This window comes from Saccopteryx leptura, chromosome 12 (assembly GCF_036850995.1).
Source record: "Saccopteryx leptura isolate mSacLep1 chromosome 12, mSacLep1_pri_phased_curated, whole genome shotgun sequence".
Taxonomy (NCBI): Eukaryota; Metazoa; Chordata; class Mammalia; order Chiroptera; family Emballonuridae; genus Saccopteryx; species Saccopteryx leptura.
The window spans coordinates 50,565,607-50,581,772 of NC_089514.1; the positions used below are offsets into that span (position 1 = coordinate 50,565,607).

The following is a 16,166-nucleotide window of genomic DNA, read 5'->3' on the forward strand; positions in this document are numbered from 1 at the left end:
TGGAAAATTAGAACATAAACAAGACCCATTAATGCATTAAAATATATTTTGTCAAAGAAACTCTTACTAGTTTTAAAATTATAGAAATGTATTATGGAGAAAAAACATCTTTGTCTTGAATCCATTGTTTTCTTTTTCTATTTTTACTGGGTTATGTTTGTTTGTTTCATTTCCTCTGTGTGATGATGAGATATATTTGTTTCAGTGTGGAAGGCAGTAGTTTAGTAAGTTATTTGTAGTGTCTAAAGTCTGTACAATGATTCACACTGAAAAATCTGCCTTTTCAGTTTCCTGACCATGTTTTCTCAAATGTTTTGCAAGGGCAATCACATATATCAAGATTTGAAATAATTTTATGAAAGTAAATTATAAGTTACACTCTAAATCACAAATGCATTGATATGGGTGAAACTTCAGCATTTCTCTGTCTTAAAGGGACCAAACTCCCACTAACAACACGACCAGATAAATCAAGTCTGATTTATATAAAGATTACTATAGTAGACAAAAGAGATTGGCACCTGTTTCCGTATGACACATTAAAAACGAAAAAGGATACAAAGCCACTATTTTATATATACTGCTCACAAACATTAGGGGACATTTTATAGCTCCATATTCATTTTGAAATATCCCCTAACATTTGTGAGCAGTATATTTGGTTATGTTAAAATACAGTTTAGAGTAATTTTATTAGATTTCCTTCTAGGGATGTCTCTAAAAGGACTTTTAATAAAGAAAACACTGAGAATTCCTAATTCCTATTTTCTTTTGAAGTACTCATTAAAATAAACCAACATCTAAACTGCAGTTACATTAATATGACTGCCCCAAGGCTAACTTTTTAAGATCATGTATAGTGGTGGCTAAAATGTCTTCCATTTTCCCTCTTTAAACAAGTATTATTAAAACTTTACTCTGCCTTTCTTTCCACAGCCAGAACCTGGGGTGACTAACTGCATACTGTGAGAGAAAAATGACTTTTAATTTATTTAAATAAATGTATAAATTTTACAAGAGAAAATTTTCTGATCACTGGCTAAGAAGTTTTTACTCTTTCTTTTCTGAATTATAGTCATTATTTCCTTCAAAAGGCAAATCACTAGTGAAGACATCCACCAAATTATGCTTATCCTTTGAATTTAGATAGGTCTGTACTTAAGTCACCCATAGCAGCTTTAAAGAAAAATCTATAAAATTCTCGAAAATAATTTGTTCTCCTACACAGCACTTTAACATACTTAATATATCTTACATTAACTCATGAGGTAGGTAGTATATTGATTCAGATATTAAAATGTACATATATACACACATTTATTTCTGCATAGTCATTTTTCATGTACCCAATGTGTTTTTATAAATTAGGTTTTCATAAAATTAATTTCATCAATGCACACATTATTAGCTTGCTTTGATTTCTTCTTTCTTAAACTTTAGCTTTGTTTTTCTTTTATTCCCCATTACCACTTCAGTCTTCAAAAAGCTCTTGTCACAAGGTCTCACTTGACCACTAGTGTTTTAATAAAGTCCTCATGGTGCAGGGCCCCATATCCTTTTCAGACTCCAAAGGGTGGAAGAGTCCTAGCTTTAGACAGCCACTCTTTCAATGCTTTGAGAGTCATCATACGTTAGAAGATGACACCACCATCCCAGATTTCCTCTGAGCACAATCTAATCCATGTAAATTCCTAGTTATAGCAGACTAACACTGATGCTTACACTGTAGGCTTTATTGGTCAAAAATGCAGAGAACTGCCAACTAATCCCTTTTTTTGAAATATTTTATTATTTTTATCAACTTCCTATTGTTTCAGAGAAAATACTTCCTAAACTCTAAACATTGCATAGAGTAAATTCACTGTACCACACTGTGTTTTAAAAGTCCTCACCCCAAGCTTTGTTATATATTTCTCCAGGACACAAATATAAAGAAATCCCAGATGTGCTCTTTTCATCTTTCAAAATTTATTTCATTAGACCGTGGCTAGTTGGCTCAGCGGAAGAGCATTAGCCTGGTGTGTGGAAGTCCCGGATTCGATTCCCAGCCAGGGCACACAGGAGAAGCGCCCATCTACTCCTCCACCCTTCCCCCTCTCTTTTCTCTCTATCTCTCTCTTTCCCTCCCACAGCCAAGGCTCCATTGGAGCAGAGTTGGCCTGGGCGCTGAGGATGGCTCCATGACCTCCGCCTCAGGCACTAGAATGGCTCTGATTGCAGCAGAGCAACACTCAGAGGAACTAAGCATCGCCCCCAAGTGGGCATGCCAGGTGGATCCCGGTCAGTGCATGCAGGAGTCTGTCTGTCTGTATCCCATCCCAGTCCACCCCCCTCCGGCTTCTCACTTTGGGGGGGGATTATTTTGATAAAATGTATTGATCCCATCTAGTTGGGTCTATGGTGATATTTATTTTTCTTGGTAAATTTATAGTTATGATGAAAGAAGAAAAAATCATCAGAGGAAAATTTTAAATTATACTTTTGGCAAATCTTATGTAAAAAAATGTCTTTCATTGTTACTTATAGATTTTTAAAGCAAAGGTAAAATTGGAAGTGACCTATTAAAAAAGAAGTTGACTGAATACTTGCATCTGTTTCCCACTAGTCTTCACCTGTAAAATATACTGTAATAGTTTTTTACCCTTAAGTTTTAGTTTGCTCATTTCTATCATGCTTACAAATAGGGACAAGTATAAAAAATGTGATTTTACAATACTTTTAATATGTAAATGGTATGATTATGATACCAGAAATCACTTCTAGACATCAATTTAAAAAATATGTCCATATAGAGAGATAATTTAAACCAGATAGCTTTCCTTCATGTGGAATTTCTTTCTGTGAAAACCATTGTTTTGTTATCCCAGGAGAAATTCAGTTGTGTTTTAATATCCCTCTGCAGTGCATTTCCCTCCACCCCTAATAAGCTCACCCTACTTATAGTAATGGCCACATCTCCATCTAGTGGTTTCCTAATCAATGAATACCTGGACAACAGTAAAAGAACATCACCAAAGTTGCTCAAGTAACAATAATCATAGTAAGTCCAAAGCATCAGAAAAATTGCAAAATTATAAATGGAACCCTGAACAAAAACTCAGGCCCTAAAACATCTATTTAGTCATATTGATTATGAAATTCAGATCAATGATAAAAAGGTAGTAATGATAATTTTGCTCTTGATAATGTATGTGATGTTAAACAAAATGTATTTAAAAATTGGAAGCTCTTATACTAAAATATTTCAATAAGATCATCATTTTGGTAATAAAAGTCTGAAGAGTTGTTTAAACCATATTTGTTTAAAAAAGAAAAAAATGGAATGATACATTTATTATGCAATGATTGATAAGCTTGAAATAACTCATTATTTTTATGTTAGTATCTCTTGAAAATAAATTGAGACGACCAGCTCTAATGATTATTCTTAGGATACTTCTCTCTAGTAAAATTTAGACATCATGAAGCATGTATAATTTTTTCTCCACATTGACTTTATGTCTATTAAAAAACCTGATTTTTAAAATAAATGCAGAATGCTGCTATGTTCTATTTAAGATTAGAAACTTATGCAACATTTGAAATGAGTTATTCACAAAACATTAGAATTGGGATTTTAATAACCTTGTTTCAGGACAGTTATAGTGCATTTAGGGATATGGATTTTTTTTTTTAATTTCAAGCCAAACACAAAAACAAAGAAAAATTAGAGAAAGTGACTGACCATCCACACCACATGAAAACTTGCAGTAAAATGAAGATAGGAGCTGACATCATGGTACAGGCACGACTCGTTGTGCATACAAGTTGATCCTATTAATAACGGGCAAAGTAGCAAGTACAGGAAAAGGAAAGAAAACACAAAAAGAAGACATACAAGATGAGATTTCATGCAATTTGCTGGCAGTTAGCAGTTTATGTGAGCCTCCATCCAGCGCAGATTCAGTGACCATCGCAAGTAAGCATTACCAAACATTCCACTGCTAAAGAACAAAGACATTATTAGCACATTAAGCTACTGAGCAAGAGTTGTACTTTCACGCACAATCCACTGTATAATTTACAGAAACTTGAATTATTGAGATTTTCTTAAATCTTTTTAATGCCTTGATTAAAATATAGTTTCCTAGAGTGAAAATACTTTTCAGAATAGGGTTTTTTATATGATCTTTAAAGTTCATCTGAATGAATTTCACCTCAGTCTTTGATTGCAAGTAGTTAATAAGCAGTTCCCTTAATGAGTGACAATATCCCTGGGGAATGATTTGACATGTGCAAAGCTCTTAAAGGTATAGTAGATAAAACAATGAATGTACACACATCTGAATATCATTTAAATTTAATTTGGTAAAATGAAAAAGAACAATTTGCTGCAACTTGGCATCACTTTCTCCACCAAAGAGGAATGAGCAGTAGTCCTCACAGAGATAACTAAGATTTACTTGCTAAAGACATCTTGCTTTTGTAGCCTTATTCAGCAACACTGATTTTATTTCTTCTTTATTCCAGTTATAATTTATATCATCTAATTGCATAATATGTATCTATAGAAATGCATTATTCTTTCTGGGACAAATGTGACTATGTATATTGGAGTAAATACATACATAGTAGGCAAGTTCATTCTAAATAAATAATAACCTCTAAACATGCACAGCAACCAGTCAGTGATAGGAACTGTTTATTCTAAAAACAGGCCCAAAGATGATAATGTTCTGTTTGCATGCTCACTGTTGTGTGCAGGCCACTAAATGCAAAGCCACACATTGAAACATCAGAATTGTGGAATATTTTAAATTGATTTTTGAATGTGGCCAGGCATTTTGTGGCCATTATGTTTGAGAATAAAGTTTCTAAACTAATTTTAAATGTATAAAACTAATTACAGACACAGTAGGTCAGAATACTGTTAAGGAAAGATAGCTGACCTATAGAAAAATTAGCAGTGTGTTTAAATAACATTAAATACAGTTTGTAAAATTTTATCAACTTAACCCTATATAACTGACCTAGTCTTATTTCGAACAATATAAAAATAAATTCAATTAAAAGAAATATTTCAATTCAACTTAATCCTGTGTTATTGACCTGGTCTAATTTCAAACAATATAAAAATACAGTTAAGATAATTAATATAAATCTAATATATGATAGAATTACAATCCATGTCAAAAAAGGTGAAATTATAAAATAATTGGACAATAACTGTTTAATGGGTTTTTAAATACCCAGAATGAGGACTAAACCCAAACTAATAGAAGTAACTATTATATCTTCAGGATTAGAATATAAATAAAGGTATGCAACTCATATACTATAAGTAATATTTACCGCCAGTTACTATTTTTTTTAGAATGTCTTTAAAATCATCAGATTTGTAATATTGGATTATTACTAAATTGATTACAATTGTGTTTGAAAGTACACTTTCTTTCGGAAGGACAGATAGAAGAAGCAACATTTAAGCTTATGCTAACCATGAAAAATATTGAAATAAAAAATCTATTTACCAGAAAATACATCATGTTAATGCGAAACACCACAGCTCCTTAAATTCTTGTGGACAATGACCATTGAGATAAAGTATTTAAAATAGTAAACGTTTGGTCTTACCAAGACATTGTTATCAAAGCAGACATCAGGCCCCTTTCGGTGTCTGGGTTGCTTAACCATAATGCAAGGATTTGGACCTTCAGCTAAAGAAACTTGTTAAGGAATATGAAATTACTTCATCCCCCCACAATTTAAAAAAATGAAAATACAATATATTTATTTCCCAAAGCCAGTAAGAGATGCCTATGCATTACTTTATACCAACACAGCCAGTTCAAGTACTTGGGGATTTAAGAATAAACTGCCACACTGACCAGGCGGTGGCGCAGTGGATAGAGCGTCGGACTGCAATGCAGAGAACCCAGGTTCAAAACCCTTAGGTCGCCAGCTTGAGCGTGGGCTCATTTGATTTGAGCAAAGCTCACCAGCTTGAGCCCAAGGTCACTGGCTTGAGCAAGGGGTCATTCGCTCTGCTGTAGCCCCCAGGTCAAGGCACATATGAGAAAGCAATTAATGAACAACTAAGGTGCCGCAACAAAAAATTGATGCTTTTCATCTCTCTCCCTTCTTGCCCATCTGTCCCTATCTGTCCTTCTCTCTGTCTCTCTCTCTGTCTCTGTCACAAAAAAAAAAAAAAAAAAAAAAAAAATTAAACTGCCACAGATTTTTTCTTGCCAGACTAGGGGCTGTGTGCAGAGATCAACATAAAATTTTTTTACTGTATATGGTCCCTGGAACATAGCAAGTGCTGAATAAATATTTGTAGACAATAAGTGGACGAAATGCAGAAATGATGCAGAGTATAAAACAGGGTCATATTTGTAAAACAGCACAAAAGAGAATCTGGGTGCGCTCTATTTATTAAGAGGGAAACATAAACCAATTCTTAATAATGTCAATTCCCCCTGGCCAGTTGGCTCAGTGGTAGAGCGTCGACCTGGCATGCAGAAGTCCCGGGTTAGATTCCCAGCCAGAGCACACAGGAGAAGCATCCATCTGCTTCTCCACCCCTCCCCCTCTCCTTCATCTCTGTCTCTCTCTTCCCCTCCTGCAGCCAAGGCTCCATTGGAGCAAAGTTGGCCCAGGCGCTGAGGATGGCTCCTTGGCCTCTGCCTCAGGTGCTAGAATGGCTCTGGTTGCAGCAGAGCAATGCCCCAGATGGGCAGAGCATCGCCCCCTGGTGGGCGTGCCAGGTAGATCCCAGTCGGGCGCATGTGGGAGTCTGTCTGACTGCCTCCCCGTTTCTAACTTCAGAAAAATACAATAAATAAATAAATAAATAAATAAATAATGTCAATTCCAAATATAGGTGAGAACCTTTTTTTTTCAAAAACAGCATGGGTAAATGTAAAATTATAGGAGCTCTGCATACAATTGTATGCAGGGCTCTGCATACAATTCTTTAATAGTAATTGTATGCCATTCTGCATGTTTACCACCAAAAGTAGTTTTAGTGTTATTGCTATTGCAATTGTAGCATACAATTGCATTTCCTTTTTTTTAAGGCCAAATAATATTCCATTGTACATGTATACCAGTGGTAATCAACCTGGTCCCTACTGCCCGCTAGTGGGCGTTCCAGCTTTCATGGTGGGCGGTAGCAAAGCAACCAAAGTATATATAAATTAAAAGATAGATTTAACTATAGTAAGTTGTTTTATAAAGATTTATTCTGCCAAACTTAGCGAAAATCTGACATAAAGTACTTGGTAAGTAATTATTATTATATGTTTTAACTTGCTGTAACTCTGCTTTATAAATTTTATAAAGCAAAGTTACTTCCGTACTTTATAAATCACCATTACTGTGGAACCAGTGGGCAGTTAGAAAATTTTACTACTAACAGAGATACAACAGTGGGCGGTAGGTATGAAAAGGTTGACTACCCCTGGTATATACCATATCTGACTATTTTGGATGACTGACTATTGACAGCTTTTGAACCACAATGCTCCCCTTTTCCTGTGTCCCACAGCTGGGCAAGCTGATAGGGAAGCCTAAGCACTCCCTCGCTTGGCACTCTGGGAAGTCTGAACCACACTAGCCCCATCCAGCACAGGCAAGAACCCAGCACCATAATATCCCAAGGCAGCTGCTCCTCCCTGTTCTCTCAAGCCACTGTAAGATCGCCTGGGGGGCCTGCACTGCTCTCTCCACCAAACCTGATTACACGAGTAAGAAACCTTTCACATTCTTTTGGTACATATGTAGCATCACCCATCTTGCCATCCAAACCAAATTTTGCATGAGGGGTCCAGTCTGCCTTTGTAAGGTGATTACTCTATAATACAGTGTGTCCGTAAAGTCATGGTGCACTTTTGACTGGTAACAGGAAAGCAACAAAAGACAATAGAAATGTGAAATCTGCACCAAATAAAAGGAAAACTCTCCCAGTTTCATACCTATTCAGTGCAGTTCGATGTGGACTCACGCACAGATTTTTTAGGGCTCCTTAGGTAGCTATCCTGTATAGCCTCTACAGACTCGTCACTGACTGATGGCCTACCAGAACGGGGTTTCTCCACCAAACTGCCGGTTTTCTTCAACTGCTTATCCCACCGAATAATGTTATGCCTATGTGGTGGCGCTTCATTATAAACGCACCGATATTCACATTGCACTTTGGTCACCTATTTGAATTTAGTGAGCCACAGAACACACTGAACTTTCCTCTGTACCGTCCACATCTCCACTGGCATGGCCGTGGGCTGCTCCTCTGTATACACGGTGTTATGTCATCATCTGCGCATGCTGCCACATCATCCTACAGAAACTGGGAGAGTTTTCCTTTTATTTGGTGCAGATTTTACATTTCTATCATCTTTTGTTGCTTTCCTGTGACGGGTCAAATGTGCACCATGACTTTACGGACACACTGTATCTTTTTTGAGCATAAACAACATGACGAGGTTATAAATACATTAGTTTAGGATGGCTTTCCATTCCAAACATCTCCAATGTGAAAGGATACAATTCTGCTCTGCTTGTATGAGCAATCGTGTGTCACAGGGACAAGTCCCTTTGCTCTCAACCATTATGAATGCTAAGTTGGTGTTCATAAGTTTTTCTACATGGAAGATTCTGCAAAATAAATGTTAAAAAAATAAGAGAACATTATCTTCTTGGAAAGAAAATCTTCAAAGATTCTTAACATATTAAAACAAAAGGCAAAATATCACATCTTGAAACACAAAGAATCACCAACACCAATAGAATGAGAATGATTCTAGAAGATAGATTGCTGTTTAATTTATTAGTATGCATACATTCCCTCTCTAAAATTAATACCAGAAAAGTACAGTAGATGTTTTAAATGTGTTTTTAAAAAATGATAGTCCTCAATACAAAATTAGCACTATTTAGTTGTGGGAACTCATAGAGAAATGTTTATTTTACATGTTTAGGAATTAGTGCTATTTATCACTGGAAATATGCCAAAGTTGCCTTATTTTAAGATAAAGAAACCAGGAGTACAAATACAGCTCAGGATCTTGCCCAAACTAATGGCCAAGTAAAGACTAGATCAATGTTGTTCAGCAAACTTTCTGTGAAAATGGAAAAAAACATTTTTTTTCCTATCCAATAAAATAGATAATAAGGCTAACTGAGCACCTGAAATGTGACTAGTGCGACTGAGGCACAAAATTTTAATATAAATTGTAACTGACAATTGAAATAGGCATCTGTGGCTGGTAACTGCTGAACTGGACAACACAGATATAGACAAAGTCAAGAGCTTTAAATTCCATTAAGTGTTTTATCCACATCTTAAGTTGTTTCTGTCTTCTGTAGCAAGCATGATAAAAAAAAATCTACCTTTAGAGTAATTTCTTTATGGTTATATATTTTCAAAGAAGTAGGATTGTCTTGCTTTTTTCCCCATTGAACTTAGGACACAAGAATAAAATGAATAAAAAAATGAGTCAACCTAATATTTTGATTATAATGATCTTTGCAATTTAATTTAGCCAACTTTTAAGAACACATTGCTATTACTGAACATCAATTAATGAAAGACCAAAGGACTCTGAAACTCATTCTGTTGTACCCATAAAACACACTACAATGTGTTTTCCTGAAGTTGATAGGCCAAAAACTAATCTTTAAAAAAGACAGTCTGCTTTCTTCTGAGTTCATGCCCGACTGTCCTCCCCTTTCTCCTCCTTTTTATGCCCTCTACCTCCTCTTAAGACATAAAGGTTAGCTAAAGTTAAGTCATGAAATCATACTGACCATGTCTATTAAAAATTCATGCTGGTTTCAGGTAACACATTCCTGAAAATATTTTTTAACTGTTATAAACTTCTTTTCTGAATTCCTAGCAACTAACAATTCCAGTGCTTCTGCGTGCTCAGGTTACTGCACCTCCTCACATTTCCTTTTCTCTATGTTAATATTTCTTCTAGAATAACCAGCCTGCAGTCACTAAAAACAAAGTATCCCAACACTTCTGCCTTTCACTCCTTTCTCAGGGATCCTATGACATGGATTTTCACTCTTCTTTCAAAACTTCAAAAATTCCTACCAGGCTTTCTCCTCTATCCCATTACAACAAAATTAAATTCTCCATCATTTCCAAAATGTTTTATCGATACTGGTAATTAACATTAACCTTGACCTTAGGAAATATTTTCTTCCAGTTCTTCCAGTTTCAAATCAAACATAGCTTCAATTCTAAACATTAGTGAAGATTGGAATTAGAACAAACACCCCTGAATATCTTTTTGTAAACCTGTTTAGTAGCTATATATATAAGTAATTTTCTTTACTTAAAAAAAAAATTTAATATGGGTTCTTTTAGATAAAAAAAAAATACATTTAAATATAATAGAATTTTACTATGTTCTGCCTATAAGTGGGTACTGATTTCTTGACCATATGAGGGATTATAACTTACAAAGTTAGAATTTTAAAAATTTTAAAGTGAAGATTTGTGATGTTTTCATCTTAAAACATTACTCAATTTTCTCAGACTCAAACAACAAAATCTCCATTACTTTCCATAACGATTATATACAGTAAATACTATTGTATTTCTTAGTGAAGTAGAAATTGGTCTAAAAATGAAGAAAAAAATTACCTGGAACAGTTTCCACAGTCTAATACACCACTGAATGATTTGCTGTCATTATCAAAGAAATACTGTGTTTGTTCAGTAATGCAACTCTGCTTTGACAGAGAGGCTGTAAAGTCATCATCTTCCATCTCAACTGTGGAGAAACAAAGACCACCATCAAGAGAGGACACTGTAGGCAATTCCCCTTTATTTATCATGGAGGGAAACAACTGGATAAGGGCAGGCACCTTGATAGGCTTGTTTATTGCTGTGTAATGTGCCCAATAAATTTCAGTAGAATAAGTCTATTCAAATATATCACACCTACATAATAGTGGCCAATGTGAGATAGGGAAGTTTTTACAAAAAGATTTCAACCTACAAGTGTCAAATGGATAATCTCTCTCTCATATACACACACACAAATGCATTCTTTCTCACTGAGATTGTTAAAGTCAGCACATCTAAAAATAAAATTTTAATTATCTTGACAATATCTGAGCATTTACATACCTGCCTCAAGAAGTCGTGGAAAGGTCAAACTCAAAATAAACTGCTGTAGAATAGACCTGAATTTTAAATATGAATAATTATTGATAAGAATGGACAAGTTTTTATTTTTATAAATTATATACTAAAAACCCAAGGAAATTTTCATATACACATAAACACATTTACTTTTTCATCTTTCTGGGGAAAATTTTGAATTTGCTAATAAAATGTTTAGAAGCATTTGATGTATTTCTTAAATTATAGAAAACATTGCAAAGTATTTTCTGTTGAAGAAGCCATGAAGTCAGATGTGCTTAGGACCAAATGAAGACACATGTGTGAGGAGGTATAACGTGGAATGAGGTTGTGGGGAAGTGGTAACTGAGGTAGAATATCAATATTTCAGTTCATAGGTTTTACAGTCAGGATTTCTCCCTTTAGTTTTAAAATTCAGGTGGAAGAAAAACCCTAAAAAAATAAAATAAAAAGAACTTTGTGCTGTGGGGTTATAAACTATTTACTTTATGATATAGAATATATTTGCAAATACATAATGTGCCATTTGTGAAATGAAATATACATATCATCTACATCAGTGGTCCCAACCCCCAGGCCACGGACCGGTAGCGGTCCGTGAGCCATTTGGTACTGGTCTGAAGAGAAAGAATAAATAACTTACATTATTTTTGTTTTATTTATATTTAAGTCTGAGTGATGTTTTATTTTTTAAAAATGACCAGATTCCCTCTGTTATATCTGTCTAAGACTCACTCTTGACACTTGTCTCGGTCACGTGATACATTTATCTATCCCACCTTAAAGGCTGGTCCATGAAAATATATTCTGACATTAAACTGGTCCATGGCCCCCCAAAAATTGGGGACCACTGTTCTACATGGCATATGGCACATTTCAGTTTGTAATGAAAGGATGATTGCACCTAATATTAGTATAGTCATCTGGAACTGAGTTTAGTTTAGAAAGAATGGCAGTTGGTGAAAGGGGAGATATTCTAGCCAGAAAAAAACAGAGAGGCAATTAAGTATTTTAGAATCAATTTAAGATTTAGAAAACCTATGCAAATTAATACATACATCTAATTTTCACAACAGAAAGCATCATTTTTCACAAATTTTTCCAGAATAGTAAGTTTTTAAATGTTACCATCTTTGCAACTTTATAATCATTTAATTTTAGTTGGGAAAGCCTCAATATCAAATGAATATTAGAGGTTACCCTCCATGGGCTAAGGCTGGGATAGTACAGTAGAGCACTGATACTGAAGAAAGAGGCAGGAGGGAGGGAGGGAGGGAGAGAATGGATCCCAGACTCAACAGGAGGTTTAATTACTTGACTAACCAGAACCAAACAATGACAAACTTGATCTTCCAGACTTCCCATAGTGCTTCACTAAGCAGTTTAAATGTCTCATTTTCATAGGTGGCAGGTTATAGGTGAGGGGTAAAGGATGTAGAAGGATGGAGTCAATGAAAAATAAAAGAATTAGATCCATTTCAGCAAGATGATGCCTCTTAAACTATGCCAGCCTTTATATGAACAGTAAAGAAGTAGAAAGATAAGTCATCATGGAGTGAATTGGATTGATGAAGAAATCTAATTTGGATATTGAAGGCAATAAATATATAGTAGAGATATAAACACCTAAAATTTAAGAAATTGAGTAGAGTATAAAGAAGAGAGACAAATGAAAAGGACCGATAGAAAAAAGAAGTCTCTTAAAGAGGCTGAAGTTTGCATGAGCATAACATTGTTTTCATATTAAAAAAAAATAATTGTCCTAGCTTTACACTGATCACATAGGAGGAACTATTTATAAGTATCACCAATATGTGCTGCCCAAAACAACAAAAACAGTAACTCCCATAATAATTATTTACATGTCACAAAATTCATATTTTCATCAAGTTCCTTACTATTTGACATCTTTCTCTTATTATTGATAAAAATACAATGTTGACTTACCAGGCTGCAGCAGTAGCCCACCAGCCAATGTGTAATATGTCCGCTATTGATGGCTAGGAAAATATAATGGAAAAGTCACTGCATTAATCTACACTGAACGTTCCTTGGATAGGAAGGGGCGACATGGACATTACTGACCACGTATGCTGAGCGATGTCCTGCTCCTTGTTTTGGTGCAGCACCAGGCTCACACACCGACTGATAATCATAAGATTTGTTAAAAGCATAGACTGATATATTAACCAGGTGTCTCATCAAACTTGGATCAATTTCTCCAAAAAATCTTCCAATCTGGCACAGAAAAGAAAACGATTTCAAATTAAAGTCAAATGTTAACACCTGAACCAATACAATGAAAAGAAATAATACAAAGAACTGAGTACTAAAACTATATAGTTGAGAGCTTTAAAACAAAAGCAAATAATAAACCAGGATATGACACTCCGAAAGAATGCAAATGAGATTAGATGTTCTAATTACTCAATGGCTCTGTGTGATATTTGTGGAAGGAATGGACACAATCTACTCAGAATTAAGGATACAATTAAATGCCTTCAGGGGCTGAGAAAAGTAGCATAAATAAGAAAAATGGATGGGTACGTAAGAAAGAAAGAAATTTCTAGGGACTGTGATGAACTTTAGTGAGTCATCTACAGGGACAACTTCTAGTGTTATCAGAAGATTAACCTACAGTTTAATACTAAACTCCAGTCCATCAACATTTTTAGGTAGAAAAAGGTCATTGAGAGATCTTTTATTTTTTTTGAGAAGCCAGAAATGTAGATTCAGTAACAAAATAGATTGGCAACAAATTCTAATTTGTTAAAAATTCTGTGTGAACCAAACAGACTGTGTGCTGCCATTTTGCAAATTTGGGAGTAGAAACTTCACCTGTTTCAACCCAGCCATGTATTAAGCTAGACATTATCAACTGATAATTAGTATATGAAAATATTCTAAATTTCTGAAAGCAAAAATAAAAAGTTCATGTCATATTCAGATCCTTAGCTATATGGTTTAATTACTGTGAGTACTAGAAAGTAAACTCAACTAACATATATAAGTAAACTTAGATTTAAGATGCATTTCTTAATACCATATAATATTAAGCACTTGAAAATTTGTAATAAAAATAACTCATCACCCTGGCCAGTTGGCTCAGTGATAGAGTGCCGGCCTGGCGTGCAGGAGTCCCGGGTTCGATTCCCGGCCAGGGCACACAGGAGAAGCACCCATCTGCTTCTCCACCCCTCCCCCTCTCCTTCCTCTCTGTCTCTCTCTTCCCCTCCCGCAACCAAGGCTCCATTGGAGCAAAGTTGGCCCGGGCGCTGAGGATGGCTCTGGTTGCAGCAGAGCAATGCCCCAGATGGGCAGAGCATCGCCCCCTGGTGGGCGTGCCAGGTGGATCCCGGTCGGGCGCATGTGGGAGTCTGTCTGCCTCCCCGTTTCCAACTTCAGAAAAAATACAAAAAAAAAAATAATAACTCATCAATTTCTATTATGGTATGAAGGACTATTGTAATATTGATCTTGAAAATATATTTAGGAAACTTTAGTTCTTTTCACATTAGGTTCATACCTGGTTAGTATAATCATCATGATTTGCCATTAAAAGAAAGCCACCATCATCTAGAATCACACAATCCATTACCTATTAAAATAAAAATAGCAGTTAACACATTTTTAGGAAAGTTGGAAGGTTGCATTTTCATTAGTCGATAATATGTAGATGATTATATCAACAATAGGAGAAAAATTCAAATCACTATGTCTTCTCTTGAACATGTATGCTTAAGAGATCTAAGATAATAAATTAAGAGCATGCATAGATTCATATCAAACCCTCAGGCCTTGCTACTCCACAACTATCCAACCAGATAAAACTGACTACTCAGTCTTGACTCTTAAGAACAAATTAGAAATAATCCATTTGTCACTCCAAAGTCATGTGAATGATTCAGTAAATTAGACCAAAATGTTTTATAATGTATAATTATTTTAAGTACATTTTAAGATTTGATTAAAAATATTTTAAAATAAATTTTAGACACCATGTTTCACAGACTCAAAAAAAAAAATAGCAGCCTGAGAATATTTATAACTATTTTATATTAAAAATATTTGGTTGGATAAATTGAGATTTAAAAGAAGCAGCGCTGGCCAGCAAGCTCAGCCGGAGAGAGCGCCTTCCAGAAGCCCCAAGGTTGCAGATTTGCCATCTGGTCAGGGCATACAGGGGAAGCGGTCAGTGGGTGCACAGCTGAGTTTAATAACAAATGAGTTCTTCCTGCCCTCTCTCTGTCTCCTTAAAATGCTCGATCAAAAAATAATTAAAAAGCAAAACAGTAAATGCTAGTGACTAAAAAAATTCATTAATCCTGAAATATAGAATAAATTCCCACCCAGTTTAAATCATGTCTAGATGCATAAATCAATTTAATAATTTTTATTGTATAAAAGTCACAGTTATCACAATCTAAAACATTGTTTTTAGAACTGGGGCCGTATATTCCATTTTCCACTGTGGAAGCAGCTTGTTAAAACCTTTGCTCTAAAAACATAATTTTCATAATCTATTTTTACAAAGTCTCTGTAAAATGGACAAACTACAAAAATAATTAAATTATTGGCTTATAATTTTGATGTCTAGAAGTGATAAGGTAATATAAACCCATTGTTTCCCTTGGAAATATTCACGTAGATAAGGTGAACAGAAGAGTGGAATTCATTCTTTATTCGCTTTTTAAATAATTTATCTAGAATTATTCTTAGAGTATCCTCAGCTTTTGAACAAAGAAAGTCCACATTTGCTTTTTTAATCTCTCAAACAGAAATAAAATGGATGGCAATGTAAAATCCAGTTCAAGATAGCAGAACTTTATAATGAATTCTATAATTCCTAGGTTAGTTAAAACCACTCCGCATAACTGTAAACACAGTGTGAGACAGGACGGCAGCAACTCAGGGCTCCCTCCGCCGCACCAGGGCCGGCTCCCACTGCAGAGTCGAGCTATCTGTGGAGGGAGCAGTCCAGGGGTGGACAGAGAGGAGACTGCAGTGATAACCGAGAAGTACGCTTCGG

The 16,166-nt window shown here is 35.1% G+C and overlaps 1 protein-coding gene across 9 annotated transcripts in view; it reads right to left on the minus strand.

Moving 5' to 3' along the window:
• CACNA2D1 (calcium voltage-gated channel auxiliary subunit alpha2delta 1) overlaps nucleotides 1-16,166 on the minus strand; it is a 587,655-nt gene that overhangs the window by 20,167 nt on the left and 551,322 nt on the right. For 7 of the 9 annotated variants that reach the window (XM_066354420.1, XM_066354419.1, XM_066354424.1 and 4 more), the window contains 7 exons: nucleotides 14,664-14,735; nucleotides 13,223-13,375; nucleotides 13,085-13,137; nucleotides 11,123-11,178; nucleotides 10,634-10,763; nucleotides 8,525-8,634; nucleotides 5,614-5,696 (listed from right to left, as the gene is read on the minus strand). In XM_066354420.1, the coding sequence (XP_066210517.1) occupies nucleotides 5,614-5,696; nucleotides 8,525-8,634; nucleotides 10,634-10,763; nucleotides 11,123-11,178; nucleotides 13,085-13,137; nucleotides 13,223-13,375; nucleotides 14,664-14,735 (657 nt within the window). Of the gene's footprint in view, nucleotides 1-3,724; nucleotides 3,814-5,613; nucleotides 5,697-8,524; nucleotides 8,635-10,633; nucleotides 10,764-11,122; nucleotides 11,179-13,084; nucleotides 13,138-13,222; nucleotides 13,376-14,663; nucleotides 14,736-16,166 lie in introns of all 9 variants that reach the window. The other 2 variants (XM_066354417.1, XM_066354423.1) reach the window with 1 other exon arrangement.